General features: G+C 43.8%; 4 protein-coding genes across 8 annotated transcripts; 2 read left to right on the top strand and 2 right to left on the bottom strand.

The window, feature by feature from the left end:
* Positions 1 to 275: 275 nt before the first annotated feature.
* On the bottom strand, positions 276 to 2,818 carry LOC6643130 (ADP-ribosylation factor GTPase-activating protein 1). 2 transcript variants are annotated; one of them, XM_002065845.4, is made up of 5 exons: positions 2,432 to 2,818; positions 1,735 to 2,312; positions 1,475 to 1,679; positions 1,293 to 1,352; positions 276 to 1,188 (listed from the first exon to the last, which is right to left on the bottom strand). In XM_002065845.4, the coding sequence occupies exons 1-5, from the start codon at positions 2,489 to 2,491 to the stop codon at positions 661 to 663; spliced, it is 1,431 nt and encodes a 476-aa protein (XP_002065881.1). In that variant the 5' UTR covers positions 2,492 to 2,818; the 3' UTR covers positions 276 to 660. The 2 variants fall into 2 exon arrangements, with proteins under 2 accessions (XP_002065881.1, XP_015033768.1); XM_015178282.3 differs by lacking the exon at positions 1,293 to 1,352.
* A 289-nt stretch (positions 2,819 to 3,107) lies between these two features.
* LOC6643129 (cytochrome c oxidase assembly protein COX18, mitochondrial) lies at positions 3,108 to 4,297 on the top strand. Its single transcript, XM_002065844.4, has 2 exons — positions 3,108 to 3,648; positions 3,704 to 4,297. Exons 1-2 carry the CDS (start codon positions 3,148 to 3,150, stop codon positions 4,295 to 4,297), a joined length of 1,095 nt encoding a protein of 364 aa, XP_002065880.2. The 5' UTR covers positions 3,108 to 3,147.
* Positions 4,298 to 4,744: 447 nt separating this feature from the next.
* LOC6643128 lies at positions 4,745 to 13,522 on the top strand. 4 transcript variants are annotated; one of them, XM_023176139.1, is made up of 15 exons: positions 4,745 to 4,802; positions 5,420 to 6,008; positions 6,089 to 6,292; positions 6,465 to 6,701; positions 6,780 to 7,259; positions 7,340 to 7,992; positions 8,158 to 8,626; positions 8,695 to 9,168; positions 9,234 to 11,393; positions 11,469 to 11,860; positions 11,919 to 12,074; positions 12,133 to 12,946; positions 13,008 to 13,100; positions 13,168 to 13,251; positions 13,306 to 13,522. In XM_023176139.1, exons 1-15 carry the CDS (start codon positions 4,755 to 4,757, stop codon positions 13,440 to 13,442), a joined length of 6,990 nt encoding a protein of 2,329 aa, XP_023031907.1. In that variant the 5' UTR covers positions 4,745 to 4,754; the 3' UTR covers positions 13,443 to 13,522. The 4 variants fall into 4 exon arrangements, with proteins under 4 accessions (XP_023031907.1, XP_023031906.1, XP_023031909.1 ...); XM_023176138.1 differs by having other exon boundaries at positions 7,340 to 8,626; XM_023176140.2 differs by lacking the exons at positions 4,745 to 4,802; positions 5,420 to 6,008 and having other exon boundaries at positions 6,214 to 6,292; positions 6,428 to 6,701; positions 7,340 to 8,626.
* Positions 13,523 to 13,652: 130 nt separating this feature from the next.
* LOC6643127 (isovaleryl-CoA dehydrogenase, mitochondrial) lies at positions 13,653 to 15,310 on the bottom strand. The gene is made up of 3 exons (XM_002065842.4): positions 15,021 to 15,310; positions 14,839 to 14,964; positions 13,653 to 14,773 (listed from the first exon to the last, which is right to left on the bottom strand). Exons 1-3 carry the CDS (start codon positions 15,245 to 15,247, stop codon positions 13,855 to 13,857), a joined length of 1,272 nt encoding a protein of 423 aa, XP_002065878.1. The 5' UTR covers positions 15,248 to 15,310; the 3' UTR covers positions 13,653 to 13,854.
* Between the last annotated feature and the right edge of the window lie 511 nt (positions 15,311 to 15,821).

The following is a 15,821-nucleotide window of genomic DNA, read 5'->3' as shown; positions in this document are numbered from 1 at the left end:
CAAGTCGATTGTAATTTAAAACATTAATCGATAACTTTACGTTTAAAAAAAATACTAGAATTAACACTTTAAGTTGACAATTTCAACCCAAATTATATAAGTAGAACTGATCAGGACGTAGACGAGAAAAGTTATCACAACAGCGCAATAATTATCACAATACTTTGCGATAGTAATTATCGATTATCTGGCTGCAACATTTGCTATCGGAATTTTAACATCTATTCCGTTTTAAATTCTACCCGCTCGAAACAAAGAAAAAATGTAGTAAATGGTTCTTGTATATTCATTCATAGCCATATTCGTTTATATCCGTTTCATTTAGTTGTATTCCACATATATAGCATGTATTTTAAGCTAATTAATTTGTTTAATAGTTGTAGTTCTATATAAAATTGGTCTAAACTCTGGAAATGATATTTAAAAAAGTTGCACTTTTCGTTGGAAATCATCATGTTGGAGCATTCAGGGAGGAGGTTGTCGGGGAGGTTAATAGGGGGATTTATAAATTTGTAATATCTGTTTGTTTGTTAATTACATTAAATGCGCGTACAACAGCTCATTGCTCACTTCACATTGAGGACAACAAATTAATCAAAAAGACAAAAAAGTATAAGTTACATTGTGGTTGGTACGGTTCAATTTCACATAATAATTCCCCTAATTCATCAATAAGTTCCAAGCATCATCTTCAGCGGTGGCTTTGCCACTGGATGATCCGCCGGCTGTTGTCGTTGGTTTAACATTTTTGACATCAAGATTTTCAAACCCTTCACTTAGTTTTTGTGATGTGTCTTGCAATTTAATATTGCGGCGCGTACTTTGGCCACCCGATGGGGTATTCTGATAGGATGTTTCGGCGCTCTGATAGTTGGATGCCTCAAAGCCGGACCAATCGGCATCGTGAGTGAGGCCAGAGGTTGCTGTGCCACTGTTGCTACTCAATTGATTATGATACGAACTGGAGCTGGTCAGATGCGTCTTATTGTTGGCACTATCCTGCCAGCCGCCCCAATCGCTGTCGCTAACGCCGCTCTGCTGACCCAAACCGCCAGCGAGATTGCCACCCACCGAATGGGAACGTTGATAGGCATTGTCCTCGAAACTGGGATCCTGATAGCCGCTTTGAGGTGATGAAATGTTGCTGCCTGCCAAGTTGTTCCATCCACGTTTGCCTATGTCCGTAACCTGTGGGGGAAACACAAATTGTAGGGTAAACGAAACGAGCAATCTATAATTTATATGTGTATGGGAAAAAGGTGGACATGAAGGATCCTCGAACTACTACCGACCTTAAAGGCCACATCTGAGACACCAGATTGCACTGATTCTAGCAAAGTGCCTTCCTTAATCTACAAACCATAGGAAAAATAAAATCAAAAAGAAAAGGGAAAACAATATCTTAATGAAAATCAAAAAAAAAGTACTAACAAAAAAAAAAAAGGATGAATCATCTACAAATGATTGCATGTACCTTGTTTGAGGCCAAATTGACAGTAGTTACAGCCTTTTCTTTCGCCGTGGAGGCTAACTTGGAAGCATTTGTTGAAAAGAGACTCCATCCCGATGCCAGCGTAGATAATGTGGAATCGAAAATCTCTTGAGATTGTGTTTTCGGTGGTGGATCACGTGTGAAACCAAATCCAGCATATTTTCCTCCCTGATTCGGTGGCAAATTACTAGAGAAATATAATTTGGTTAGATAAATTAACAAAAAGAGTGTTTCGTACTTACGCTGGTCGCGAAGCATTCTCTACTTGACGTCGATTGAAAAATTCTTCTTTCTGATCCTTGAACTCCTGTGTCTGAAACTGCTGATAGCTTGGAGCGTCGCCATAACTGCCACCACCGTTCTGATAGCCGCCGCCACCATTACCGGAGCCACCATATCCTGACGAGGACTGCGAACTACCGCCTCCACTTATTGAGGTACTGCTAGAAATGTTGCGACTACTATTGGTTCCACTGCTGCCCATTCGTGTTTCCGCCTCTTTTTGATTCCAGCTTTTGCCCTGGGCCAATGTCGATATTTTATCACGATAGAGAGCCGCTGCTCTGGAATTGTATCGCTGCGTAATAGGAGCTCGCTCATTCCAGTCGGCCTGATCCTCCAGAAATTCACGAGCATTGCGATTCCCGCCGGCTTTCATTTTTTCCAACTCAATGTCTTTCCATTTGTCCATTGTAACGGAGCGTACAAACGACAGATGGACGCCCAAGCTGCGATGCTTTCCTGAGCATTCCAAGCAAATCCAGATTCCATATGTAACTGATACCCACTGCGGATTGTGTGTGCCACACTCGAAGCATTTCTAATTGGAAATCACGTTTCGGTTTAATATGAATGTATGTATACAAATGAGTGTGAGTAGATGTGTATGTGTGTGTGTCTGTCTGTGTGTATGTATTAATGTTTTTTTTTTGGACATACCGAATTCTCATCTTGGGGTTTCAGCTCTTGGAGCACTCTTCGCGTTCTGGGACTAGCCATGGCAACGGTCAAACACCTTTACTTATCTTTTCTATGGTAACTGGTTGATATGAAAATCGCCCAAGTTTTTGATGACGCTGGCGCAATATTGAATGAAACAGACGAGACAAGCCAAGGACAAGTCTAAGCTAAGACTTGCGCTGCGCTGCCTTTTCTATGTAGGACGTGGCAAATTCCTTACTATTGCACTTTATCGGACAACATTTAACACAGTCGTGCATCTAATTCTACTTAAAATAATGAAATTGGCAAAGTAATTGGCAACAAAAAAAAAGATCAACTTTTGTCCACTTGGAAAATGTACGTGTTACAGTGTACATGTATCGATACTTCATTAATTTGTCGAAATGTATAGTCGATTGCACATTAATCGATATATTTTTAGATGTGAGAAATTTAACTCTCTGGCTGTACGCCAATTTATCGGTTACTAACACTGATTTTAAAATTTTGTTTTCGCGCCTTTAAATATATATATTTTATTTAAATATAATTGCGAAATTATCTTGCTTGTTCTGTGCACTAATTTGTCGTTATAAACAGAGGCAATATTCACTGCCACCGCACCTAACTCAACAGACATTTAAAATTTGTCTCCCCCTCAAAATGTTTGCTGTGTTAAACTTCTGTGCCCAAAACAGCTGACTGTGGTTTGTATGAAAATGGGAACGTTACGGTTATGTTCCTGTTACGGCAGACGAGGGATTGCGGCCACTTGGGGCAATGGTTTGTGTTATTCGGAAGCCCCCACTACAGCACCCATTAGCTCGCGGCAGGGGCGGCGTCTGGCTTCAACTGAGGCGGGGGCAGTGGCCACATCTCAACTTCAAGTGGAGCTAGCAAATGCCAGCGGAATGGTCGGATTTTGGCAAACTTTGTCCAATAGCACACCTGTAGCTTATATGCAGGAGGCTCTAACACAGATCCACGATTACAGCGGATTGCCCTGGTGGGCGTCCATTGTGGCCTCCACGCTTCTATTTCGTGGTGTTGTAACATTGCCTCTGACCATTTACCAACACAAGATTACAGCCCGAATCGAAAAGATTGCTCTGGAAATGCCGGCCATAGTAGAAGAGCTGAAAAGGGAGGCAGCCATGGCCAAACACAAATTCAAATGGAGCGACAAGCAAACTCAAGTCGTCTACAGACGTTCGGTAAGTTTGTTAGTTACACGGTAGTCACAAAATACTAATTTAAATTATATTGCAGATTAAAAAACAATGGCAAAAATTGATAGTACGCGACAATTGTCATCCAATGAAAACTCTTATTGTTCTCTGGGGACAAATCCCTTTGTGGATTTTTCAATCTGTGGCACTGCGAAATTTGGTCTACATGCTGCCCGATCCCACAACACTGAAAGCCCAAATAATAGCCACCGAAATGACGATAGGAGGCTTCGGTTGGATTCCAAACCTCACTGTGGTCGATCAGTCATACATTCTGCCCGTGGCCCTAGGCCTTATTAATTTGGGCATCATCGAGCTGCAGTCCATGACGCGAACACGTCCCGCTACACGTCTACAGAATGTAATGAACAATGTATTCCGTGGCCTGAGCATTGTTATGATTCCAGTTGCTTGTACTGTGCCATCCGCACTCTGCGTCTACTGGGTAGCCTCCAGTAGCTTTGGTCTGGCTCAGAATCTGTTTTTGCTCTCGCCGGAAGTGCGACGTGCTGTGGGAATCCCTAAAACGAAGGCAGAACTTGAGCAGCCATACGATCAACTGTGGTTAAAGATACAACAACGTACAGGCCAAATTGAATCTGGCGCCGAGCAGAAGTCCGCTGATAAGAACTAGTCATCATCATCTAGACTTAAGTTTTATTAAATATAATGTAAATAGAAAAAGATGCAACCAGCTAAAATCCTAACAACTACCGTAAATCATCATCCGTGAGTCAAAAAAGTGAGAAAAACCCAAAAAAAAAAACACATAATGTAAACAGACACACACACACACACACACACACTTGTGCGACGATAAGCCCCGTCCTCCATGTCTGTCAGTAGCTCTAGAATAGGTCTTGAGATCTTTTAAGCTGATAACAAACAGAGCTCAATTGGATGGATGGACGAAGATAGAGATGCTAAGCTGTTGTGTCAGTCGAGGCCCCAACTTGAGCGGGACAACAACTTAAATTGTAAATTCAAGTGCGCTTTAAAACATAACGGGAAAATTGTTATCACTTTTCGAGTACATACATACATATAGACAATATATAGCATATTATAGGTTGAATCCAAATTCATTCACTATGTCCAAGGGACTTTTGGGCCTTTGGCTTCTGCTGGCAGTGCTAAATGTTAGTAAAAACATTTATTAAATATATATATTTTTTAATATTTAAAAATAAATTAAAAATGTTTCGGCCATTTGATGGGAATTTAATGATTTACCAAAATTTGATATAAAATATAGACGCCTTAAGATAAAAAAAATCTAAATCTGCAGATTTGGTTCCCAAGCTGTATTTTAGAATCTTTTGAAATGATTTTGCCTCATGCAATTTAAATAAATCAATGTCAGAAAAAGGCAATCAGAATCGGATTCACAAATATGTGAATCGGTTTAACAAATCGCACTTGTTACCCGTTTCAGATTATTATTCGACTTATGCAAAAATTACGTTTTTATCAAGTTAGTTAAGGTAGTAAGTTAATTGGCTTTAGTTCGAATTACTGTAGAAAAATAACTCCTCATTGTATATTTTAAAATTTTTGTTATTTTTTTGCGAAAATGGGTTTAATATCTTTTGCACTCATATCTATGTATATAGTGTGATTACGATTTCCAGGAAAAACATTTTCAATTTTGTCAATTGATCTTAATTGTGTATAGGCTGTTGTTGTTGTCTTTTTTTAAATTATTTGTTTGTATGTTGTATTTTAAATTCGTATTTCATAATTACGTCTCCGACAGAGGCTACAGTGTTCGAATGCTTATCAATCTGGTGGCAGCTATTATGATGCTGGCCAGTCCGGGTTATCAGCATCAACGCAATCATCTTATGGCGGCAGTGCCAGAATTCAAGAGCAGCCCATCTATGAGCGCGAATCGGCTTGTCCAGCGGGTTTTACGGGTCTAAAGCCATATCCTCATGATTGCCATCGATTCGTCAATTGTTTCAATGGACGTCCAACCATTCAGACCTGTGCACCGGGCACTCTATTCGACGCCAGAAACTTGCAATGTGATTCACCCAGCAAGGTATCCTGTAACGGAGACATTGCTGAAGCAGCTGCAGCAGCAGTGAATTCCAATCAATCCAGTCGTTCGGCTCGTTTGAGACAAATCAACACTGAACCCAAGTGTCCAGCTGGTGTTAATGGATTGCATCCGCATCCTTTTGATTGCACCAAGTTCCTCAATTGTGCCAATGGTCAAACTTTTGTGCAGAGTTGCGGACCAGGCACAGCATTTAGTGCATCTCTTCTGATCTGTGACTACAAGAACAAGGTGGATTGTGGAGCTGGTATCAGTGGTGGTGTTGCTGCATCAGAGGCCTACGGTACGTATGATTATTATTTATTTAGTTTTAGATATACGATTTTACCCAAAGAAACAACAAAAACTAATACTCCATATCAGAAGGTGGCTACGAGGAAAGTAGTGGTCCGAGCTGTCCTCCGGGTGTGCGTGGCCTTTATCCTCATCCGCATGACCAGCGTAAATATTTGCGATGTGGCATAGGTGTAAAGGCGCAGGTGGAGCAATGCCCGGCCACCCAGATCTTTGATGGTCAACGGTTGGTGTGTGTTTTCTCTGCCACCGCCACCAACTCCCAATTGTCTTGTAAGTCGCACATAATCTTTGCTTTGCTTTTCTGCTTTCTGGCTTTTCATCTGCTTCAATATCATTTTCTTGCTTTTTGCTTGCTTTGCTTTGTTCATTATGCTTTGGTGTCTTCATATGCTTTTGGGTCTTTAGGTGATTGGTAGGCCTAATCCTATTGCCCTTCCTCTAGCCGCTCTGTCTGATCAACATCTCAATGATCTGTTGTGCCCTGCCGGTGTGGTGGGTCTATTTGCCCATCCCTTTGATCAGACCAAGTACTTGCATTGCAAGGCGGGCAAAGTGGCCATTCAGAGTTGCATTCCGAATTATGTGTTTAGCATACCGAATGCATACTGTAAGCTCAAGACGGAGGCCCTCTACGGTGAATATGTGGCCTATATTGTGTCAGTGGTCAGCTATGAGTATTGTGAGTAGCCAGTTATTTAAAGATGATCCATGATGATATGTATATCAATTCCCTCCCGTTTCCCTTGCTTGTGGGCAGCTCTGATCTTAACCGCTTGTCCGGCTGGCACCGATGGCCTCCATCTTTATCCCTACGATGGCAACAAGTACATACGTTGTTCCAATGGCAAAATGTCCATACTGAGATGTGAGCAGCAGATGGCCTTCAGTTTGTCGCAGCGAATTTGTCGGCCTCGTCGCCTCTTGGCTTCGGGTGACTATGTAAGGTTCTTCGAGGAATTGCAGGTGGAGCTGACGGGAGCCCAAAGCGGTAGCTATAGCTATCGGGATAGCCAAGCCTTTCAGTCCTCGCTATCGGCATGTCCACGTAGCCTTCAAGGCAACTATCCATATCCCTTTCACGGCGCCTACTTCATCAGATGCCAGAATGGTTTACTTCAGGTGGAGTCTTGTCCACGAGGTTTTGTCTATAGTTTGGGTCAGCGCAAGTGCGGTAATCCTCGGGAACTTTCGGAGCACGACTATTTGAGTTACTCACACAGAACATTGCAAATCTCTAGTAAGCTTTTTCGAAATCCTTTGGCCCCCATCAGCTATCGTGTCGATAATTGCCTTCTCCATGCCTTAATCCATTTGCAGCTGACTTTATGCAAGACTTAACCACAGTCACTTGTCCCACTCAGATAAGTCATGGCTATTATCCGCATCCCTTCGATTGCACCAAGTATCTTATATGTCGGGATCAACAAACGTCCGTGGCCAGTTGTGACCAGGGCACCGTTTTTAGCATCTCCCAGCAGGTGTGCGTGGCCAGAGATCAGTTGGCCGAAAATGATCGTGTTGAGTATTTGAGTGAGACGCAACACGAGTTCTATAACCAGGAAGAGGCAGAGGCAGAGGTGTCGGTGACTAGAGAGAACCATCTCGGACATCAACATCAAGGTGAAGTCAATTGTCCGCCTGGAGCTCAGGGACTTCAACCGCATCCATTCGATTGCACAAAATTCCTGAATTGCGCCAATGGTCAGACATTTATTCAAAACTGCGGCCCTGGCACAGCATGGAATAGAATTTCCCAAGTCTGTGATCACAAAGATAAGGTGGCAGAATGTCACACTGGGACGACAGCCTATTCATCACCGGGAACCAGCCACGGCTCCACTCTTATCTCAGGAAACTCTGGAGTCTATATACCTTCAGCATCTGGCTCCAGCTTCAGCTCCATCTCTGGTAACGGTGCGGTCTATTCACCTGCAACATTCAGCTCCAGTTCCACTTCAACCTCTGGGAACGCTGGCGTCTATTCACCTTCAGCATCTGGCTCCAGCTTCATCTCTGGAAACGCCGGAGTCTATTCACCTTCAGCATCTGGCTCCAGCTTTAGCTCCATCGCTGGTAACGGTGCAGTCTATTCACCCTCAATATCTAGCTCCAGTTCCACTTCTACCTCTGGGAAGGCTGGCGTCTATTCACCTTCAGCATCTGGCTCCAGCTTCAGCTCCATCTCTGGCAACGGTGCAGTCTATTCACCTGCAACATTCAGCTCCAGTTCCACTTCAACCTCTGGGAACGCTGGCGTCTATTCACCTTCAGCACCTAGCTCCAGCTTCATCTCTGGAAACACCGGGACCTACTCACCTTCAACATCCAGCTCTAGTTCCACTTCTATCTCTGGGAACTCTGCTGCCTTTTCCTATAAGCGTTTAATATGTCCCAGTTCAGTTTATGGACTCTTCCCGCACCCCTTTGATGGCAGCAGCTATGTGAGTTGTCAAGAGGGTCATACTCAAATCCAGCAGTGTCCCTCTGGTCATGTCTTCAGTCTGTCCCAAGGATATTGTGTGTACGAGCAACATGTAGCTAGCTGGGATCATATCACAGGGTATCAGCGACAGGCCCAACATCTGCAGCAGCAAGAAATCGATTGTGAGCCGATGATCCACTAATGATGATGTTGACGATGATCGAATAACTGAATTACCCATCTTTTCTAGTTCTGTTCTGTCCACAAGATGGCCATCATGTGTATCCCTTTGATTGTTCCAAGTTTCTTAGCTGCGAGGGCAATGACATTCTACTAGTCAGTTGCCCACCCGGCGAACATTTCAGCTTTTCGCAACACAGATGCCAGGGAGTGGAGCAAGTGCAGCGACAGGAACGCCTCTATACCATAAGCGAACTGCTTATCATCTACGAATGGTGGCAGCAGATCAAAACTCAATCGCTAGACGCCGCCATTTTCTGCCCCATGGGTTTGAGTGGCTCGATACTTTTGCCACATCCACGAGTGCCAAGCAAATATCTCACTTGTCCACAGTCGGCGGAACGGCGGCTGGCTTCGATTTCGGATTGCTCCCCAGAACAGATTTTCAGTATCTCGCGCAAGTTGTGTTTAGCCAGTGCTCTGGTGGCCCGAAATGACCGATGCGACTACAATTACGATGTTATGATAGATCAGTCGTCCTATGGTTACTAACCTTACACCAAAAATTTCCTTTTGCCATTACATTGATTTAAGATCTTTCTCTTGCAGAGAGTCGTCAATCGAAAGCCTACAATGAAGGCAGGGGGGAAAGTGCCGGTGGTAATCGTTGGAGCTCCATGAATATGCAGCGTCCAGCTGGCATTGGCTTCACAAATTACCATCAGCAGCAGCAGCAGCAGCAGGTTGGACAAGTGAATCAGCAATATGGCGGCGAAGCAGGAGGCTGGTCTGGTCATGGCACCTCTTTTACCCATCGTATACCCACACAGAGTGTGCTCTATGTGGAAGGATCCCTACAGCCGAATCGTAATTATCCCAGTTATAAGACTCCATTGGCACCCATGGCTCCTGCCTCTACAGATCATGTGTATTACGCTAATCCAGTTGTGGAAGAGGTCGAAGAGGAGGAGGAGGATCAGCAGCAGCAGCACCATAACCACCACCACCACCAACAACCACAACCACATCAGTCACACTACTCACCCAATAGTTTGTCACGTCAAGACTTTAGTAGAGATTTGGTTGGAGCTGGCCAACAATATCCCAATCATGACTTGCCACCATTGGCTCCTTTAGGCGGACAGCAACCTCTTGATTTAGATTATACACCAGATGCTGGACAGCAATCAGTTGACCTAGACCAAAATCTCACGCCACACAGTCCATCACATGACCAGTTTCCCAGTGAAACACATCAGGAACCTGTAGATTTATATGACCCGCCCGTTAAGGGTTTCCCTACGCCATCCTCTCCGTTGCCTCACCAACCAGTTATAGACGAGTCAAATTTGTATGGAGGCTTGCAACCTCCACCACCACCAGCACCAACTCCAGCAGCACAACCTTCTACCCCATCCACAACACGTTTGCCTACAAATCTTCGTACATTTCCCATCTATCCACCCATGGCCAATGTTAGCTCACCGAAAGAGGTCAGGCCACCACATTATAGTCCTGGCTATGCAGCTGTAGCTCATTCCCATAATACATCTTGGCAAAAGATTCCGCCGCCAACTACTACACCAAAAGCTCATGATCCTTTCATTCCTTCCGAGGATATCGATGATAATTTGGATGAGTTTGGAGAGAGCACAACTAAGAGGCATGATCTTAGTCCGCCTCCTTTTGATCATAAATTTTACAATCCCACATTAAATTCTAGAGCTGCTAAAGCAGATTCCAATTCCGATCCTTCAAATGATCAACGGATTTTCGGTGAGGCTTTGCGTCTAATGCTGCGTCCCTATTTCAATCACAGTGGCAATGCCCCGGAGATTTTAGCCAAACAAACTGAATCAGCCATAGCTACGGTGATAAGCAAGCCACCTACCTCTAGAACTATTGCATCCACATCCACAACAACCACTCCCAGAAATTCCATACGACCCGACGATGATGTTGAACTCATTGTGGCCGGCGAGCAGGAAAGCCTGGACATTGAAACGAACGAATCTGACAGCGACTCTGACTCTGTTGTTCCAGATGCTGAGGAAACGACACACACTGAGCAGACCATAAATCCTACAACCTATGCTTTTGGTGATACACAAAATGATTTTCATCGTGGCACACGCAAGGTGGACATCGATTCAATGACGACCACAACCACCACATCCAGCACAACTACCGCCACAAACAACAAAAACAACAACAACAACAATTGGCATACGCCGCACAATCGTGATTTTCATAGGCGTCATCCAAATTTGCCCGATCCATTTGAGAAGCCGCATTCTCACCATCAGCATCAGCACCACAACAATCACCATTACCATAGTCCCCTCTATCATAGCCAGCATCCCGAATTGCTCAATCCCTTTCGGCAAAATCCCGAACAGAATAGTCCTGACACGACGACTCCTGACATAGTTCATCATCAGCATCATCACCCCGATCAACGTTTGCCCAAATCTTTTGACTCGCCAAAAGATCAAGATGAGGATGAGGATGAGGAATATCTACCCAATCCTAACGCTGAGGAAACAACACCTAAATCTCAATATCAGATATCCATGCGTAGTAATTTCCAGGATAATGACTGCGAATTCGATTGCGGCAATGGCAAGTGCATTAAACAAAAGGAAGTGTGCAACGGAGTGAATAACTGTGGCCCGAATCGCCGGGACGAGAGCCAGTGTCAACATTTGGGCTATCAGGTGCGGTTAACTGGCGGCGAGAACTCTCACATGGGACGCGTTGAAGTTAAGGGTATGCATTTACATATATCAGATTGGATGCGAAAGTGAATTCAATGGGTCATTGTCAATACGTTGCTCTTTCCAGTCAACGGTCAATGGGGTTACGTGTGTGATGACAAGTTTGGTTTACGGGATGCCGATGTTGTTTGCCGCGAATTGGGCTATAAAATGGGCGCACAAGAAGTGCGTGGCAATTCGTATTATGCCCCACCTGATCGCAACTTCAACTATATGATGGACAAAGTGGAGTGCCAGGGTAATGAGACAATGCTCAAGGATTGCCAATTCAAGGGCTGGGGCATTCACAATTGCGGTGTCGATGAAGTCGTAGGAGTAGTCTGCAAAGTTCCCGTGCTCAAGTGCCCGAACAACTATTGGCTGTGTCACACCTCTAAGGAATGCATCCCACCAGCCTTTGTATGCGATCATACAGAGGATTGTGCCGATAAATCGGACGAGAGTGAAGCAGTTTGTAAGGTGAGTGTGCAGCATATCGAAACTAAAATTTATCTTAACCATTTGGCGGACTTGGCAGGCTCCCATTGAGTATCGTTTGGAGGGTGGACGCAATCCAAGTGAAGGTCGCCTGGAGGTGAAGTACCATGGTGTCTGGGGTAGTGTTTGTGATGACGATTTCAGTGCAAAGTCAGCGCAAATTGCCTGCAATTCTTTGGGATACTATGGATCAGCCGTAGGTTTAATTTGAAGTTTCATTTTCTTTTGGTTATTGTCAAACTGTCTTTGCATAGAAAATCGAGAAAAATATCTTTGGTCCTGCAAGTGGACCCATTTGGCTGGATGAGGTCATGTGTCATGGCAATGAAAGTAGCATCGATAAATGCAGTCACTGGAATTGGGGCGAACATAATTGCAATCATACTGAAGATGTAAGTTTACGTTGTACAGCTGGGCCACCACCAACCCGGCAGCAGCGTCAGCAGAGTGTTCGCCTTCACTCAGTGGGTGGTGGCAGCCACAACATCAAGGGAAGCCCATCCGGGCAAATTAGTCATCCCGCCTTTACTTTATCGGACATTGGACTGTGGGAACGTTCCAGCAAGGCTCTACATACGCCACGCCGTTGCGGCATCTTCAAAGATGATCTAACCGATGAGTATGCCCATCCTGAGGAGCGTGTGATTAAGGGTAATATAGCGCGTCGCGGCCGACATCCTTGGCAGGCCACCATACGTACCCGTGGTCGTGGCGGCATCTCAAGTCATTGGTGCGGCGCTGTTGTCATCTCTAAGCGTCATCTTCTGACTGCTGCCCATTGCCTGTACGGTCATCCAAAGGGATCCTACTTTGTGCGTGTCGGTGATCATTATGCCAATATTGCTGAATCCTCTGAAGTGGATTCGTTCATTGAGAACTGGTATACACATGAGAAATTCCGCGATGGTTCACACATGAACAATGACATTGCAGTGATTGTGCTTAAAACTCCGCTTAAATTTAGTGACTATGTCCAGCCAATTTGCTTACCAGAAAAGAATGTGCCTCTTGGCGAGAATCGAACCTGCACCATATCAGGTTGGGGCTCCATTAAGTCCGGTTTGTCCAGTAAGTGTTTCAACAACTTCGCAAGAGGAGTCTACAATTGATTTAAAATTTATATTCTCAGCTCCATCCCAGATTCTTAGATCAGCTCAGTTGCCCATTTTATCTGATGCCACTTGCAAACGCTCAAATGTCTATGGCGATGCAATGACCGATGGTATTAATCGTTCGATCGAAGAGGGATCTCTAATATATTATTGACTAATTCATTAAATTGATTTCAGGAATGTTCTGTGCCGGCTCCATGGATGAGAGTGTAGACGCATGTGAGGGCGATTCTGGTGGTCCACTTGTCTGCTCTGATGAAGGTGAGAATGCCCCTAGTTTAATAATTTTAAGTTTGATTTTAAACCTTTTTTCAGATGGCGAAACTCTATATGGCATTATATCATGGGGACAGCATTGCGGTTATCAGAATAGACCGGGAGTTTATGTACGGGTTTGTCACTATATTGACTGGATCTATGAGAAAATCAATCACAGCTTGACGAAATTCTAAAAATCACATTTCGGATTTTTCAAAAAACATTTAGAATTTAGGACTATGAACAAGAATAAAGTCAATTTGCTTAAAATATATTTAAAGTTTGTCAGATTATTTTAGTATGCCGTAAAGCCAAATAAGTATGCTATAAAAAAGCCTAACCCTAATTGTATGCTATCAAAGTGTTTTACTGTATCCTGCGAGCAAAGCGAATAAATCTAAAAATATGATCATTTTGCTCTTTATTAATTAATTATTATACATGCAGTTTGTTTTACAAAAAAGGCACAATGTTTAGGTACGCTTGAATAAAATTCTTTAAAAATATATAAATGCAACAATTAGTCTGTTTGGTTTCGGTTTGTCCTGAATCTATCAGCGTTTGTCATCTCAACGGAAAGGTTTTATAAACATGTCCATTGTCATTCTACTTATATTCCTGGTTCAATTGCCGTCCAATTAGCCAGCGTCTTATCTCAGAGGTGCCAGCTCCAATCTCGTAGAGCTTTGCATCACGCAACAAACGACCAGTGGGATTCTCGTTAATATAGCCATTACCACCGAGTATCTGAATGGCATCTAAGGCCAATTTAGTGGCATTTTCGGCGCAATACAAAATAACACCAGCACAATCCTTTGAACTGCGCACACCATTATCGCATGATCTGGCCACGGCATACAAGTAGCTACGGGAGGCGCTTAGTAAGGTGTACATGTCTGCCATTTTTCCTTGAAGCAACTGGAATTCACCAATTAGTTTGTTCTTTTGCTTGCGCTGATGTGCATAGTCAAAGGCAACATCACAGGCTGCTTGCATAAGACCCACTGGTCCTGCAGCCAGTACCAAACGCTCGTAGTCCAGGCCAGACATCAGCACATAGACTCCTTTGTTTTCCTGGCCAAGAATATTTTTGGCTGGCACTTTCAAATCTTGGAACACCAGCTCACAGGTGCTACTGCCGCGCATACCAAGCTTATCGAGCTTCTGGGCCACACTGAATCCCTCCCAGGCCGTCTCCACAATAAAGGCTGTAATGCCATGCCCTGGTGCATCACTGGGTCCTGTTCGGGCATAAACAATCAATGTATCCGCATCGGAACCATTTGTAATCCAAAACTTTGTTCCATTCAGCACATAATAATCGCCTTTACGTTCGGCACGCAATTTCATCGACACAACATCAGAGCCAGCTCCAGGCTCAGACATGGCCAGGCCACCAATATGTTCTCCGCTGCACAATTTGGGCAAATACTTTGCCTTTTGTTCGGGCGTACCATTTTTGGTTAGCTGATTAATGCACAGATTAGAGTGAGCACCATATGACAGAGCCACTCCTCCAGCAGCACTAAAACAGATGAAAAATATTCAGTGAAATGGCCTTAAGAACCAAATTAAGTGAAAGTAGAGTACCGTGAAAATTCCTCTAGAATGATGCAGTGATCCAAATAGGTGCCACCTGTTCCGCCATATTCTGGTTCCGCTGTGATACCCAAAAAACCCAATTCACCAAGTTTCTGCCAAAACGGACGCATATCCCTAGAATGTCAGAGTGAAGTTAGATCACAGCGATCTCCTGCCATTAAAACACTTGCTTGAAATTATCCAGTTTGTCTATCTCCTTCGCCTGTGGAGCTATCTCCTTTTGAAAGAAATTAAAAGCGATCTCGCGCAGCTTCTGGCGCTCCTCATCCAGGCCGAATAGAGCATCGTTTACTGGATAATGGGATAATGTTCGGCTCCATGTCAATGTGAGATGAGAACGTCGTGTGGCATGCTGCAGCAGGGAGTTGCAGGATCGGGCCACAAATTTAAATGCCATGTTGATTTTTATTATCTAACCTTTGGATGTGGGAGCAGGTCTGTGGGAACTCAGCTGTTTCTGTGTTTCGATAAGTATCGACTGTTTGTAACACTTGTCGTTATCACTTGTTATCGATATCATTTGCAGCTACAATACGATCGCCGTTAAATTTTAAAAAAAAATATAAGACAAATGATGTTGGCTCTAAAATCCTCCATATCAGATTCATTTTTAGATGAATTTCTATTAATTCAATAAAATCAGGATGTTTAACACAAGCAAGCTGCACTTCTTATTTCTTTTTGTAGGTTCCTTAAAAACCGTTAGGATATAGGGTTAATTTCGTAAGGCAATTCAAATATATGGTACCGTTACTTTTTGGTGTTTGACTTACTGCGCAGGTCTCTACAATCCTTGCATCCGTCTGGACAACGACAAATGCCGACATCAACAACAATAACAAAAGCAGCAGCAGCAGCAGCAATTGCAAACGCAGCTATAAACAAAACAGCGTAGCGTCCGCATTAGTCCTTCAGCTCCTTATAATTGGAATCAAAAAAATAGCGGAGAAAAAAAGGCCAACGAGACAAGA

The sequence above is a fragment of the Drosophila willistoni genome, assembly GCF_018902025.1.
Source record: "Drosophila willistoni isolate 14030-0811.24 chromosome XR unlocalized genomic scaffold, UCI_dwil_1.1 Seg41, whole genome shotgun sequence".
Classification (NCBI taxonomy): domain Eukaryota; kingdom Metazoa; phylum Arthropoda; class Insecta; order Diptera; family Drosophilidae; genus Drosophila; species Drosophila willistoni.
This window is presented reverse-complemented; position numbering and strand designations above follow the sequence as displayed.

Coding starts and splice junctions, on each gene's coding strand:
- LOC6643130 (XM_002065845.4), bottom strand. CDS start 2,491: ATGGCTAGTCCCAGAACGCGAAGAGTGCTCCAAGAGCTGAAACCCCAA. Junction 1,353..1,474: donor TCAATTTGGCCTCAAACAAG/GTACATGCAATC, acceptor TATGGTTTGTAG/ATTAAGGAAGGCACTTTGCT. Junction 1,189..1,292: donor TCTCAGATGTGGCCTTTAAG/GTCGGTAGTAGT, acceptor TTTCCCCCACAG/GTTACGGACATAGGCAAACG.
- LOC6643129 (XM_002065844.4), top strand. CDS start 3,148: ATGAAAATGGGAACGTTACGGTTATGTTCCTGTTACGGCAGACGAGGG. Junction 3,649..3,703: donor AAGTCGTCTACAGACGTTCG/GTAAGTTTGTTA, acceptor ATTATATTGCAG/ATTAAAAAACAATGGCAAAA.
- LOC6643128 (XM_023176138.1), top strand. CDS start 4,755: ATGTCCAAGGGACTTTTGGGCCTTTGGCTTCTGCTGGCAGTGCTAAAT. Junction 6,293..6,464: donor CACCAACTCCCAATTGTCTT/GTAAGTCGCACA, acceptor CCCTTCCTCTAG/CCGCTCTGTCTGATCAACAT. Junction 8,627..8,694: donor GCAGCAGCAAGAAATCGATT/GTGAGCCGATGA, acceptor CATCTTTTCTAG/TTCTGTTCTGTCCACAAGAT.
- LOC6643127 (XM_002065842.4), bottom strand. CDS start 15,247: ATGGCATTTAAATTTGTGGCCCGATCCTGCAACTCCCTGCTGCAGCAT. Junction 14,965..15,020: donor GACAAACTGGATAATTTCAA/GCAAGTGTTTTA, acceptor CTGACATTCTAG/GGATATGCGTCCGTTTTGGC. Junction 14,774..14,838: donor ATTCTAGAGGAATTTTCACG/GTACTCTACTTT, acceptor CATCTGTTTTAG/TGCTGCTGGAGGAGTGGCTC.